General features: G+C 35.9%; 1 protein-coding gene across 4 annotated transcripts in view; it reads right to left on the reverse strand.

Annotated features, from left to right (window-relative positions):
* Positions 1-15,322, reverse strand: part of TTC37 (tetratricopeptide repeat domain 37) — a 79,039-nt gene that overhangs the window by 53,946 nt on the left and 9,771 nt on the right. For all 4 annotated transcript variants that reach the window (XM_036020554.1, XM_036020555.1, XM_028509993.2 and 1 more), the window contains 9 exons: positions 14,092-14,235; positions 12,430-12,521; positions 11,908-11,983; positions 11,258-11,398; positions 8,503-8,601; positions 8,286-8,394; positions 2,118-2,258; positions 1,236-1,337; positions 277-416 (listed from right to left, as the gene is read on the reverse strand). In XM_036020554.1, coding sequence (XP_035876447.1) covers positions 277-416; positions 1,236-1,337; positions 2,118-2,258; positions 8,286-8,394; positions 8,503-8,601; positions 11,258-11,398; positions 11,908-11,983; positions 12,430-12,521; positions 14,092-14,235 — 1,044 coding nt within the window. The remainder of the gene's footprint in view (positions 1-276; positions 417-1,235; positions 1,338-2,117; positions 2,259-8,285; positions 8,395-8,502; positions 8,602-11,257; positions 11,399-11,907; positions 11,984-12,429; positions 12,522-14,091; positions 14,236-15,322) is intronic.

A 15,322-nucleotide genomic window follows, 5' to 3' on the forward strand; every position in this document is an offset into this window, starting at 1 on the left:
CAAATTAGTAATAATCAAGTAGTAACCTAAGAGAGCAAAAAGAAAAGAGAATAAGAGGAAGAACTAAAGAAAGACACTGCATCATATGAAGAGCATTCTAAGTACTTAACCAAGAAGTTTCCATTTGTTGTGAGTGACTCACAAAAGTACAGATGTGGTGAATTCATACCTCTAACACAAAATCCATGTAAGAAAACATTTGTGGTAAGGAAAAAGTGGCTGATGCCTGGTTGATGGGAAACTAGTTAAGTTAAAGGGGGAAATTCAAAAGACTACCTGATCCAGAGTACAGATTGCTTCCTCTGAAGATTCATTATCTGAGAGTTTAATCAAAGCCTCTGCTTTCAAACGAAGACAAAGATTCTTCTGATGAAGGCTGCCACCAGACACACCAAGATTATCTATCTTCTTCAGAGCTGACAAAATTAAGGACATCAGAATGAAGACAACCATATCACTTCATTTTTTCTTTTTAAGAGAGATATATAATAAATTATATGAATAAATTGTTTAAAAAAATACATAAAGAAAATCCAAAGCCAAGTATGAATCCTTCGCTGAACTCTTTATGGAAATATCTGAATTTGAAACAGAACAGTTTTCAATTAAAATCTTTTTCTTCGTGTAACATAATAAAACTGAACATCCTGAAATACAACAATTGCTATCCCCATCTGCCAACATTACAAAGGTTATCTTTAGCCAATGCATCTGTAACAAACAGCACATTAAGGATATTGGAAAGGAAAAAAGCTGCATTAGAATGGACCAGGGTGAACTATTTCTCAACTATAGAGGCTAGGCCACCAGCCATGTCAGAGCAGTGAATCTCTTCTTGTGATTGGCTATCCCATGCCATTCAAATAGGTTCTAAGACGCCTTTCCTTATCTACATCAGAGGAATCAAGAACTAGTGAAGGCACTAGGACACACCAGGAACTTCCTTGTTATGAAGACAGAGTACCACTATGCAAGCCAATTCTGACTGTTAAAATGCCAAGAGTCAGAAACTTTTGATAAATATTCATTGTCAGTTAAATAATAAATACACTAGTACACATGCATAGAGACTTGGCATTTTTTAATCTCAATGAAATTTAAATTAGTTGGCAAGTTCAAATACAAAAAATAGCAGTCTTTAAGATATATCTGGTTGTTTTTTTTTTAAAACACTATCTTTCTCCTTTAAGCTGAAAAGAAACAGGATTGGCAGCACTTAAAGATGTCAGGAATACCTTGATTGCATGAAAGAACCGCTTCCTTAGGTCTATGCATTCTGAGTTGGGCTTCTGCCAGATGATACCATCCATTGGCACATTGAGGGCTTTCTTTTAATCCTAAAAGGATAAAAGCAAGAAGAAAATCCAAGGTTTCCATAACTACTGAGATGGATGGCACCACCATCTCCTCTCCAAATCAGACTTCTCCCCTTTCCCTCATCTCCCGCATCTACTCAGCCACAAAGCCACACTGATTCCAGGCCCTAGTCCCTTTCTTTCCCACCAGGGCTTCGGTTCAGACTTCCATCACCTTTATCCCAGATCAGTACGAGTGCTCGCCACCCACTCAGATTCATTCTCTACACTGTGATGAGTATTCTAAAACTGCAAATGGAATTGTGAGGCTCCCCTGCTTCCACTGGTTCCCTACTACCCTTAGGGTGCTTACAAGGTTTGCATGGCTCTTCCCCAGCTTCAATTCTTGCCCCTTCCTCCTCCCACACTTCATTGGCAAATCCGGCCCAACTACAAGCAGTTCCCTGAATACCAGCTTGCCTCTAACCTCAGGCTACTTCATTTCTAGGCCTGAAATGCTCCTCCCACCACCAGGCTTGAATTTGTCATTCAGATCTCAATTTGAATGTAAGGATAGAGATATTATTATCACTATTTTATAAATGAAGACACTGAGACAAAGAGAGTTTAATTAACTTCCCCAAGGTCTTGAAATTATTAAGTGACAAGAGTTGGAATTCAAACTTAAGCATACTCCAGAGTATGTAAGTTCATTTTTTTTCACTCCTATGTTAAACATTGGATTCCTTAAAGAAAAGCCCAAAGTTAAATACCTACTGACCAAATAACAACTATGTTACATGGTATGCATGGTACCCTTACCTTCTGTCAAGTTCTTAACGGCATCTTCATACTTTTTGTCTTGTAATGCTATGATGCCTAAACCAATGAGGCCTGGGCCACTGTTTGAATCCATTTCCACTAGTCTGCAACAATACTGTCGTCCTTCAACAGTAAGATTACCTGGAGTTAAAAGAAAAAGTTATTAGCATACATATACCAAATTTCTAAGCATCAAAGCCTATATATAATTTAAATCTCAAAAGCTGTCTTTAAAAAGAGAATGAAATGGCTACTAAAATTGCACCTTCAATTTCTACCCATCTGAATCAAACTCTCTTACTGCATGGAATCACAACACGAAAGACTACTCTGGCTACATAAACTGTTCTTACTAGGGTAAACACTCGTGGGATAAAAAGGAAAAAAGCCAATCATGTATCTTTCCATGATCATCCATACTTACAGTACCTAAAAACTGCACACAAGTAAGAAAAGTGTGGGTAGGTACTTGAAAATAGTTTCCAAAAGGCTAGGATGAACACAAAAAACTTTTAAAACAAGGTAAACTTTCCTAACATGTTCCCTTTTGCTAACATTGGGAGCACAATCATAGAAAGAAAGAGAATTGGGAGGATTGCATTCATGTTTAGCTGCGTGCAACACAGTCTTTATGTATGACCACATTGCCCTTGAAGAATTCTCTGTAGTGTTCCCAAAAGCCATCGACAGTAATAACACAAATGATCCTGTGTCAAGACACAAGGAATATTCCAGCTTCAGTACTCAATTCTCCTCTCCTCCATACTAATTCCTGATGAAAATATTAACTAAATAAACGTAGACAATGACAGGAAATTGACTTCATTGTTTTTGAATACACAATCATTTATATAACTTATCTGCTCTTTTTAATATTTAAAAGATTTCAAGATTCCAGATTTAATGACTTTAAAACTGTTTGACTATGTTGTTTTTATTCCTCAATAAGATAAGCCAGACTTGGGGCTAATGAATATTACATCTCCATGGATAAAAGGTATTCTGAAGAGATTCAGGGTAGATGCCAAGTAATACCTCTGAGAAGTCTGTTTCCTAGAGTTTACTACAAAAAAGTGAGTTTTTAAAAATAATTAATTCATTTCTCACATCCCAAAGAAACTGATCACTACCACAGAATTCTTCTTTTAAATAAACCTAGTTAGAGGGGAAAAAAACAGCATGTATTCAATTCTTTATTTTCAAATATTTCTAGAACACAAAATCTTAGCTCTTTTCTCTTTGGATTAAAGAACCAAGCTTTATTATCCTCCCCAATTTCAGCAATAAAGCAAAATAAAATAAAATAAAATAAAAAGTCATTTAGCATGAAACAGCATTCATCAAATGACAATTGTGAAAGCTATTCACTACTTGTGATGTGAAGCTTTATAAACTGAGTCATTTTGAAAATCAGCCTTCCAGTCTCAACATGCAAAGGAGAACAAAGAATGAAATATATTTGTCCCCAGTGAAAGAGAACCCAGTGATTAACTCCTGTCAAGCAGCAAATTTCAAAGATACTAAAGTGCTCTGGGGGAGGATAGAGACCTTAGAATTTTCAATTCTTAATACACAGAAAATTTGGTTTAGAGGAGCAATAAAAAGAAGAAAAATAGAAGTCATTAAGCAGTACTACTGTAGTTCCACTCTAGAATATTAATTTACCTTAGAATGTACTTAAGCCTAAACTGCTCTATTCTACAAGTTCTTGTGACCCAAAGCTGAGCAGGGAAAGCACTCTTCCTTGTGTACCACATACGGGAACACCCCCCACCCCATCTTCCCTTTGCCAGGACATCGACCTCTCTTTCTTTCAACTCCGCAAAATAGCCACCCCAAACCCTTTTCAAGAACTTTCTTCTCATATAAATCAATACACTCTTCATCAGTCAGCATAATCCCTTTGCTACCTCTTTATCAGAAACTTAGTTAAATGCTAAATTTAGGTACAAAACTCTGAACACTCTGTTGATTGCATTTCTTCTGTATTTTTGTAGGCTTTTGGAATATAAGGACCATGTTTCCTCAACAAATGCACTGTGTAAGCATAAATGTACTTATTGAAAAAGCATGTAATCAGTTCTCAGGAAGAAATTTCAAAGTATCCTCATGTGCCATTTGGCATATGAGCAGGTCAAGAATGAGGAAAAGGTACAAAACCACTGATAGCTGAACGGGCACAGACAGAAAAGAGTAAACACTAGTCATTAATTTCTTAATAGCAATTTTAACAGTACAAAATGGGACAGAGGGGGATGTACCAGAGGCAACACCATAATCAGTCCACTTATATTGGAAACACATTGGGACTCATGTTAAAATTTGAAGAGGCTGGGTGATTTTGAAACTATGCTTCCTATCAGCAGAATACACACACACGCACATACATACTCATTCATAAGCATACCCTGTACTGAAAGTCTCTTAGCTGGCCTCATCCTCCTTGACTTCAATGCACTGTTCATGTTAGCTAGTCCTTTCTTCTTAAAACTCTGCTGCCACGTGGTTCTATTGCAGTTCTCCTCCTCTAAAAGTTTTCTTTCCCTCTACCTGCTTCCTCTTCCTCTCCTTTAATTTCAGTCAGTCAAGTGCCTGGATGGCTTTTTTAATAGCGGCTAAACACTTCTTCATCATTGTGATTTATCTGATTTTAAAAGATAACGCTAATAAAGGCCTCCTAATCATAAAGTCAGTTACAGATCTCTTTTCTGAAATGCTCTTTGGCTGCCTTCTGTGCTGCTTTGCAGGCCCCCAACCTTCCTAACTGACTTCTCCTCTTTTCTGTCCTCTATTTTCCTCTCCCCCTTCTCCCTCCCTTTGCCTCCAAGCTGGCCAGAACTGCAAGGGTACAGTGAGAACTTTTTGCCCTTAGTTTTCCTCTGAAGTCATCCACTACACTTCCCTCTCACCTATTGCTGTGTACTGGTTTGACATGATTTCAAAGACACTTGTTTATGACAAAAAAATAAAGTTTTTAAATGTATAATTTATTGATTATGCTGTTACAGTTGTCCCATTTTTTTCCTCCCTTTTATCCCCCTCTGCCTTGCACCCCTCTCCCATCATCATCCTCCCTGCCCCCCTGCCCCACCACCCTGTTTAGTTCATGCTCATGGGTCATACACATCGGTTCTTTGGCTTCTCCATTTCCCATACTATTCTTAACTTCCTCCTGTCTATTCTGTACCTGCCATTTATGCTTCTTATTCCCTGTATCTTTTTCCCACTCTCCCCCTACCCTTCCCTGCAGATAACCCTCCATGTGATCTCCATTTCTGTGATTCTGTTCCTGTTCTAGTTATTTGCTTAGTTTGTTTTTGTTTTTTAGGTTCAGTTGTTGACAGTTTTAAGTTTGTTGTCATTTTACTATTTGTAGTTTTGATTTTTTAACCTTCTTTTTCAATTATAATTTATTTTGTATTAGTTTCAGGTGTAGAGCATCGAGGTTAGACAATCCATCCTTTACAAAGTCATCCCCCCAATATTTAAAGTACCCACTTGGTATTATTGATTGATTACATTCCCTATGCTGTACTTTACATTCCTGTGACTATTTTGTAACTACCAATTTGTACTTCTTACTTCCTTCACTTTTTCACCCAGTATTCCAACACCTCTCCCATCTGGCAAGCATCAGTCTGTTCTCTGTGTCTATGAGTCTGTTTCTATTTTGTTTGTTCATTTATTTTGTTCTTTAGATTCCACATATAAGTGAAATCATCCGGGATTTGCCTTTCTCTGTCTGATTTGTTTTTAAGAGTTAAGTTGTTTTGATACAAGAGTGAAGTAAGGTGTGTCAGGGTATCATCATCTCTTCTGTTGTCACTGGTAAGCACTCAGCAGCTCAGCTGCTGCGGGGCACCACTGGGGACTTATCCAAAAAAAAAAAAAATATATATGAAGAAGCAACTACAGCAACGGAACATTTAGACTGTAAACACTGAGAGTTTGTGAGGACTACTCAAAAGTGTTTGGTTTGGGCAAGGCGACCTTATGCTGATCCAAAAGCTCTCCAAAGATCTTTGGGGCATTAGCTCCCATGTTGGTGAAAGCGACTCTTTTACCAGGAGTGGTGAAAGCTGTGCAGCGGCCCCTGGAAGGAGAACATCCTGCCAGCCAACCCAGCACCTCGAGCACCACAGTTCCCTAGCAATGTGCTCTAGCAACAAGGGACTTTCTGGGTTTATGTTTGGCAGCTTCTCAGTTGGTTAAGTCACTTCTCAGTTGGTTAAGCCATCCTTTCCAGAAAAGAGAGCCAACCTGGCAGAAAAGGTAGAGCACAACTAATACAAAATAAATTATGGACTATAATGTCTTTCATTGGACTATATGTCTTTCATCTCCCATTGCCTTAAACAATAATGTGACCAATCTATTACTGGTTTGGAGTGTGTCATTTCTTTACTGGCTTCTTAAGAGACCTTATCCTTTATGCTACTGGCTTGTGAAATTCCTGCAATAAACCTGTGTTAAATAAACTTTTGGCAAAGACAAATTCAGTCTTTGAGCATAATATGCCACCCAAACAAAACACCTACATATAAATTATTCCAAGCCATATGTCTAGCCTCAGTATTAATGGCTCATCTGCAAACCACTGACGGACAATTCCTTTTGCATGTCCATCAGCATCTCTCAACAACTTACCCTTCATACAAAGCATTATTCCACAGTAGGCCAATGTTTCAGGAGACCTACAAGTCAAAATTGATTTTCCCTACCTTTACCACTAAAAATCTTTTTTTTTATTCAATGTTACTTTCAATTGCCAACATGTTCCCAGTATCATTTAGTCTACTTAATTAAATCTATCTTCTATACAATATCTCCTGCACACCATATTAGCTGAAGAATTTATACTTCATAAATTAATTTAACATGACCCTTCTACTGTTTTCTTTTCTCATATTCATGAAAAGTGCTTGTACAAGCCTAAACTTGACTCAAAGTATGGGAAAAAATATGTAAATTGCCAAAAAAAAATCCAAGACTGAAGGTAACAGTTCTAAAATTTAATTCACACACCAGGGGAATGCAAGTGCAAGTAGGACTTACAAGGGAATGGTAAAGAGGGGAGAGCTGGGACGGATGCAATGATACCTCCAAAAGGCCATTTTCCCTGAGTTACCCCCTACCATGGTTTCCAACCATTTTCCTATTATGAAACAGGTGTCAGTCATTCATGTACAAAGCATTCCAATGTGTATACTCATTTATGAATGAAGAAAAAATGATTACTAGAGCTTTTCAGTAATTTACAGTTGCTACCATATTGGTGCTGGTACTGCTATTTTTATTTCAATGACCGATTTCTGTGAACTCTGTTCACATCAGGTGAATATAGGCATGAAGGGAGTAAGATCCAAATTATTTAAAAACACCTTATTTGGCACAGATATTGAAACCAAGGACAGAGGCTGCTGTGAAAAACAATACGGTTCCCCTATAAGCTGGCTGCACACTGGCCATGGGCACAGCACACCCACCGCTACAGGTTTTAGCAACACCCGGCAAGCTAGCTGCCATTGCTGCCCTATTCCCCTCAAAGAAGCAAGAACAGGAAACATACACTGAGACACACTCTAACTTGAATCTGCTCCATTTCACTGAAAGAGTAGATAATTCTCACGTGATTCATATATACTGCAGTGTGTATAATAATGTACTTGTGACACTAATAACATCAATGCTGAAAATGCTAATCTTCCACAAAATCCTTTGTGTGACATTCATAGCGCTATGTAATACAGTCCAACCTACTGAAAACAAAATATATCTTAGCTATTCCTTCTACTATAGCAAATACAATTATTTTACTATTCCCTAAAACTGCACCAAGCTCCATACCCTTGCTCATGCCATCTGGAGTACATTTTACATCTTCCCATTTATCTAATGTTTATGGAAAATTCAAGACCTTCTTCAATCCGCACATTCAAAAAGACTTCACTGATCAACAACTCATAATTCCTCTGTATCACTATACTTTACTATATTTATCAGCTTTTTCATGTACACAGAGACTATACACTGTACTTCTTTTTATTCCCAGAAATACTGAAATAATACCTTATACATAGTAGGCACTAAAACAATTTTTGATAAATAATAACATCATTCCCACACTCACATACCTCTAGGACATGAATGTAATAAAGAAGAAATTACCTGATTCAATTAAATGCAAACAAAGCACTTCTAATGGATATTGTACAGTGGGATAGATGTTTATCATTCCTTCACAGGCCTTCTTCAACCTAGCAGTTTCATGAGGAAACTTGGAAATATAAAAGTAAAATAAACTAAGTAGCAGTAAAATATACTTCTGGACACTTTCCCATTTAGAATAGCAAACTCACGTAAGAGATTTTAAAAATCAACTTACTCTGGATAAACACTGAATGAAATGTCTATAAAGTACTTGATGATCTTCACTAGGAACCTTATCTGATAAGTCCAGTGCATTCTCGAAAGCAGTTAAAAGCTGAAACAAATAAACAAGAAACATATCATCTGTAACAAATTTAAATGACAATTCTAAAACAGTTGAGTGCATAAAATTCAAACAAACTACACTCAACTCACAGCAAATGCATTTTATTAGATGGCCCTGATAATTTCAATGAAGAAAAACATGTATATGTAAGTTCTGGAATACATTCTGATTCCACTGGCCAGCAGACTGCAGTGAACTAATAAGGGATAACTATAAATCGGTGACATTAATTTAATAGAACAGTCTTGTAAGTCTGCTATTTTTCATAAAACAGTCAACCAGAGATGCAGAGTCTCATATGCCAATGTAGCTGCTACTGTTTGGGTCACTTTTGAGAGATCTCTTCTGAAATCACCAGCATGTTCTTTGGAACATCTCTAACAGTACAAATTCCCAATCTTAAGAATATATTCTATGAAGTTAAGTTATACTTTTGGTAAAAGAAAACCAGAAATAAAATAAATTCTTATATAGTATCATTAACTGATACTATAGTTAATTCTATAGGAAAACTCCAAAAGAGGACTTCTAAGTATGTTTTGAGCCAGAACAGCAATACTAGAATCCAAAGCAAGCACTTTAAAGGATACCATTCATTTGGTTACTTAGATTCTATATTTTTAAAAAGATTTCCCATGACTATAATGAAAACTGATAATACAGTTCACCATCTCAAAATTTTCTTCATGAATTATGCTTAAAAAATCTATATAAAGAAGCAAAATGTTACTGCTCTGATGGAGGAGGAGGAAGAAGAAAAGGAAGAGGAGGAGAAACCACTGCTGCCTAACTGCCCTGGCCAGTGTGGCTCAGCTGGTTGGACCATTGTCTTATAAACTGTTGTGGGTTCAATTCCTAGTCAGGGCACATGCCTGGGTTGCAGATTTGGTCTCAGGTGGGGCGCCTACAACAAGAAACCAATCAATGTTTTTCTCCCTTTCTCTCTCCCTCCCTTCCCCTCTCTTTAAAAATTAAAAGCATGTCCTTGGGAGAGGATTGAAAAAATAAAAGAAGTCTAACTTAAACAGTCAAGCACAAGGGGTTAAAAAAAAATGAAATTAATCTACATGGAAAATAGGCAGTACATTTGTTTTCTGAACACACTTAAATAACAGAGTTATCATTAACAATCAAGGTGAAAGTAACCACCTTTGAAAACCCTTTTATAGTATTTTTAACTGGTAGAAGTCAATTCTTAGGATAAGTATAATTAATTCTCTTTCATGAAGAAGTATAGTACAGATAATTCATAGACATTTTACTTATTTTGGTATGTGTTTGATTTTCTGGTAACCTATACTATTTCAGGAAAATAATGAAATCATAATACAAAGGTATAATTTAAGAGAATTTGGTAAATCATCTAATTTCATCACTGATCAATTTTCTCCAGAACTGAATGTATACACAGATAAACCCACACACAAACAAATGCAAATCTTGTTCTCACATTCTTACCCCCCCGCACTCAGCACACTGCCTGACATTTAGCAGGCTCTTGATAAACATTTTCTGAATCAATGGACAAATGAACAATACACAATGGAATGAGCATCCCATACTGTACAGAGCCTGTCGTTGCTTACATTTAAATTTCCATTCAATTTAGAAAGTATACACTTAGTGTCTATATACTATAATAAACTAAGTTCACTTTTAAACTTACAAATATTAAAAAGTAGGATAATGGAGATATTTCCTAATTATGGTTTGAAGGCCATGTTTTTTAAAGTATTTTAAAAATTATTTATAATTACTTCAAAATCTGCACATTAAAAAGGACTATTTCTTTGAATTAGTACTCCAAATGGGAAAGACAAATAGCATATGATTTCACTCATATGTAGAATCTAATTAATAAACTGAACTAACAAGCAAAATAGAGGCAGACTCATAGACAGAGAGAGCAGACTGACATCTCTGGGGTTGGGTTGGGGGCAGCGGGAGGGTTCGAGGGGTGGAGGGATCCAGCAGAAAATGAAAAGGACTCATGGACATGGATAACAGTGCGGTGACTGTGGGAGAGGGAGGGATGGTGGAGGTAGAAGAGGGTATAAGGGGGACAAATGGTAATGGGAAAAAGATAATAAAAAATAAACTATTAAAAAAAGAATAAAGGAAAGTATAACAATATTCTCTAATGAAATAGAGAATATCAACTTCTTCCAGGAAAAAAAAATATATACTTGGAATATATATTAACATACATATATACTTTAAATATATATAAAAACATATATGAATATATATATACTTTAAATAAAATACTCTAGTTGAATTGTTAAACCTCAAAGTAATTTAGTACTCTCAGTTCATAAGTAAAAAGAAACATGTCTTTAAAGCACAACTTTTTAAAAATTATAGCAGTTTCATAAAGGCCAATTTCATAGTTGTTGTTTTTACAGTATAAAAGTAACTGATCTCTTGTTGATTCTTAAGGGAATAGAATTCTGATATCCTAAATACTAATTCCACTCTGTCCAGACTTAGTAAAGGACTATAGGCCAATAATTCTGACTATCAGGAAGATTATTTAAAACTGAACATTATAAACTATTTATTCTGACATATAGTACATTTCTATATTCTAAGTATATCATTATGCTTCCATTTTCTAAATTCAGGGGAATAAACAGGCCAATACCAATTGCTGGGTCTCATTGTTCTCATCCTCAGCACTCTCAGCCAGCAACTGAGTCAACTTCCTCCACAGCTGATGAAGCTCGTGGTTGTCTGCACCTTGCCCTTGCCGTGTCTCTATCAACTTCTGCCATGTTTGGGCCACCTATGATGGAAATTGAAAATGTTATTTTATCTTAAATATTAAAAATGTCAATAAAGAAATAAAATCTGCAAATAAAATATTTTATCTGCTAATGCATAAAACTAACAAAAGCACAGAACTCCATCTATTACGAATGCCATAAAAACTAAGTTGATTGGGTGAGTCTACAGTCCTTACATCATTAGCATGACTGAGCTGTCCTAACAGTCTTCATAACTCACAGCATCAGCTATGAGATACCACCAACAGGCTACTATATTCTACAGGTAATGCTTTTACTTATTTTATTTATTCCTGCAGTTTCAAAAAGGTTCAGAAATTATAATGCCTGAAATTTAAATTCTATTTACAGTTTTCAAATCACTATAATTTGTATCATTCCTCTAAATTTTTTAAATTCCATATTACATAGCAATTTTAAAAATTTTTCCCTAAATGAAATGAAAGCTTTCTTCTAATGATGGTTTTATTAAAAAAAGTATACTGCCCCCAGAATATCATTAACCAACCTCCATGTGTTTCTTTTCTTGGTAATACAGATCCACAAGTTTCTTACAGACATCACACCACTTCTGTTTGTCAACACTGAAAATAAAAAAAAAAATTTGAATATGACTAATAAAAACAACCAAAGACTTAAAACACCAAAATTAAAATATCTCAATAATATTGTCAGGTACTATTTTAAATCAGAACATAGTACATTTTTCATAGTACAGTAAAATTTTATAAAATGAGACTCTCATAAAAAGTTTTAAGAAATATTATTTATCTTCCATTACACTGGAAGATAAATAATATCTTCCAATAATATCTTGATAAAAACATATCAAGGTTCCCAAATTAGTTAATCCTCTTACCATCAGTATTTGATTTTGTACTCAGCACAATCAAGAGGTTCTGTTGTAACTGTGTAAAAGAAAACCGTTTCCCAATTCCTAGTAAATGTTTGAAGTACTTCTATATAATTTTTACCCACTTTTCTAATTCATGCTTTTAAAGAAACTGGTCTTTCCCCACATATTGATTACCTTTCATAAAGGTCCAGGAGCTTTTTGTAAACACGAGGTAAGTCATCCTTAGCATTTATCTGATTACATTTCTCATACAGGTTTGCTAACCCCTAAAATAGGAAGTAATAGAAATTATTCTTCCAAAAACATCTAGTGTTCTTGTATCTATTTTGCAAAAGTAACAACGTATAAAGATTATTTATGTTAAAGATAAGTACGATGAACAAATATGTCTGAGATCTGCCTCCAAATAATTAGAGATGGAGGGAGTAGGTGAAAGCTTAGGTGAAAAAAAGTGGCTGTGAGAAGATTTTAACTGAAGCTGGATGGTGGATATAGAAGGGCTCACGCATCTTTCCTTTTGAAAATATATTTGAAGTGTTTCACAATAAAAAATGTATTTTAATGGTTATTATACAATCTTAACCCCTAAGATATTACCATATAATGCTATTTTTATATAGTGAAACAAACAAAAAATCCAAGTAGTCTGTAGAAATTGCCATTTTTGTTTCAATAAAGATCAGATATCCTCAATCAATCAGTACATTAAAAAGGCAACCATCTAAGTCAGCGATTTTCAACCAGTATGCCACAGAATTTTTAAAACATGCAATACCTGACTTTCTAGTCAGGGGCACCAATCTCTTTTCTCTTAGACTGTCAAATAAAAAAAAGACAATAGCCAACACAACAGTCATTCAGTGTGAAGAAATCAAAATTATACCTATTTTTTTGTCAGATCAACAAAAAATGTATTTTTTGGTGTGCCACAGAATTTTATTAATTAGTTTGTATGGCACGAGATGAGCAAGGTCCAAAACCACTGCTCTGAGTGTGTCCCCAGACACCCTTGTTCACATCCGTGGTCCCTTAACTCTGACACAGACCCACGTTCCCCAGAGCCTGCGGCTTCCCTTCAATCACGGTTTCTCAGATGGGACTAAGGTGTGAAACGAAGTCATTAAATAAGAAACAGTAGCCCTGGCTGGCGTAGCTCAGTGGATTGAGCGCGGGCTGGGAACCAAAGTGTCCCAGGTTCGATTCCCAGCCAGGGTACATTCCAGGGTTGCAGGCCATAACCCCCAGCAACCGCACATTGATGTTTCTATTTCTCTCTCTCTCTCTCTCTCTCTCTCTCTCTCCCTCTCCCTCCCTCCCTTCCCTCTCTAAAAAAAAAAAAAAAAAAAAAAAAAAAAAAAAAATCTTTATAAAAAAAAAAAAAATAAGAAACAGTTGGAGAAGCCAACTAAAAAACGTCAAGACCATTAAATAAAAAAGAAGAATTTAACTTGTACTCAAAGAATTGCAAATTTTTAACATTATTTTTAGAAAATACAATGTGCATTTATTTTCTCTTGGGTAAACATGAAGTATATTCACGATAACTCTTGCATATATGCACATATAATTGAGTTGGAGATTAACACAATCATGTTTCAATTCCATTCCTTATATTTGGAAATAATTCATTGGGTTGGAGGGTTAAATAGTGGTAAATGGCATCAGTGACACCACTTTATTTTAAAATTAATTTTCAGGTTTGGAAGACCAATAAATTAAAATTTTTTTCTCACGTGGGATAAGTGGAGGTTTAAAATTTTAAAATATAAAGCTATTACCTATAATTTTAAAAATGGGGGGAAAAACTCTTCCCTATGAGGAAAAAATGTTACATACCTGCCAAGCTAGTAACTGGTCGGGCTCTAGTTCAGCAGCTTTCTTATAGGCGCCCTGGGCCTGCTCAGGTTGTTCTAGCTCGGCAGCCGCAACACCAATAAAAACCCAGGCATTGTAGTTATTTTTCTCTTGTTTTAACACTGTCTGATTAAAAAATTAAAAGAGAAGGTCATTAAATTTTGGAAGTGATGGACAAACAACAAGAAAAGGCAGTCTACTTGAAGGTCTAAAAATCTGGATCTATCACTAACTGGACAACCTTAAAAATGCCACTTAACCTCTCTGGTTTTCAGTTTTCTCAGTGAGAGAGGGAGTTAGACTGGATCAGTAATTTTAAGAGGTCTGGAATATGAGGTATATTTTTTAAAAGGTGCCCAGGTAATAATGATGCCTCCACCAAACACCTCTCCTGGCCCCTTGAGAATACTGGGTATGGAAAGAACAATAAGACAGTTCTTACCGCCCAACCGTCCCGCCTGCCTCCACTCCACAGTGCTACCAGTCAACTCACAAAACTGTTTGTCACAGCATTGCACTTTACCCAGCTCCCATATTTCCATTCACTATGATAACATTTCCCCACATTAGACAGGTATTTTCATCAACATTATAGGCTAGGAAAGTAGACTGACCCCAACGTAACTGTACAAAATATGTTCCAATAAACAGTGGTGATGAATGTTTAAACAATACCTGTCAACTAGAACAAAAATTGTATGCAGAGCTATTACTTTCAAAAATAATAGCTGTTTGCTAAGGGAAAATAGTTTGAAACAGGAAGCAAAAATGTTTGAGTAAAAGAAAACAAAAGTAGTAGCTAAAGAGAAATCAGCTCAAGGTTTTACACATTCTAGAGGAGATAAGAACATTTCAATGAGTTGCACAAGTCAGATTATTAGGTTTACATGTATCCACATGACACTTCTAGCAATCTGTCCCCAATGTACAGCACAAATTCATTCTACCCAACGACGCTGCCTCCTAAGAAACTGACAAGAATGAGGTTAACTACCAGAGTTACGCTCAAAACACTGAGGCCTTATAATGCTTATGTCCCCCACACCAAGGACAGTGACTGGCATGTAGCTGCTGAGCAAATGCCACAGTCAACCTATAATCAGTAAGTACCTACTATCCGCCTATTAGACCACAGTTTCCAAATTTCAAACACACTTTTAAGGAAATAATTACAACAATGTGATGAAAGCAGGTATGATGTTCTGAGAAAATA

This window comes from Phyllostomus discolor, chromosome 3, assembly GCF_004126475.2.
Source record: "Phyllostomus discolor isolate MPI-MPIP mPhyDis1 chromosome 3, mPhyDis1.pri.v3, whole genome shotgun sequence".
NCBI lineage: Eukaryota > Metazoa > Chordata > Mammalia > Chiroptera > Phyllostomidae > Phyllostomus > Phyllostomus discolor.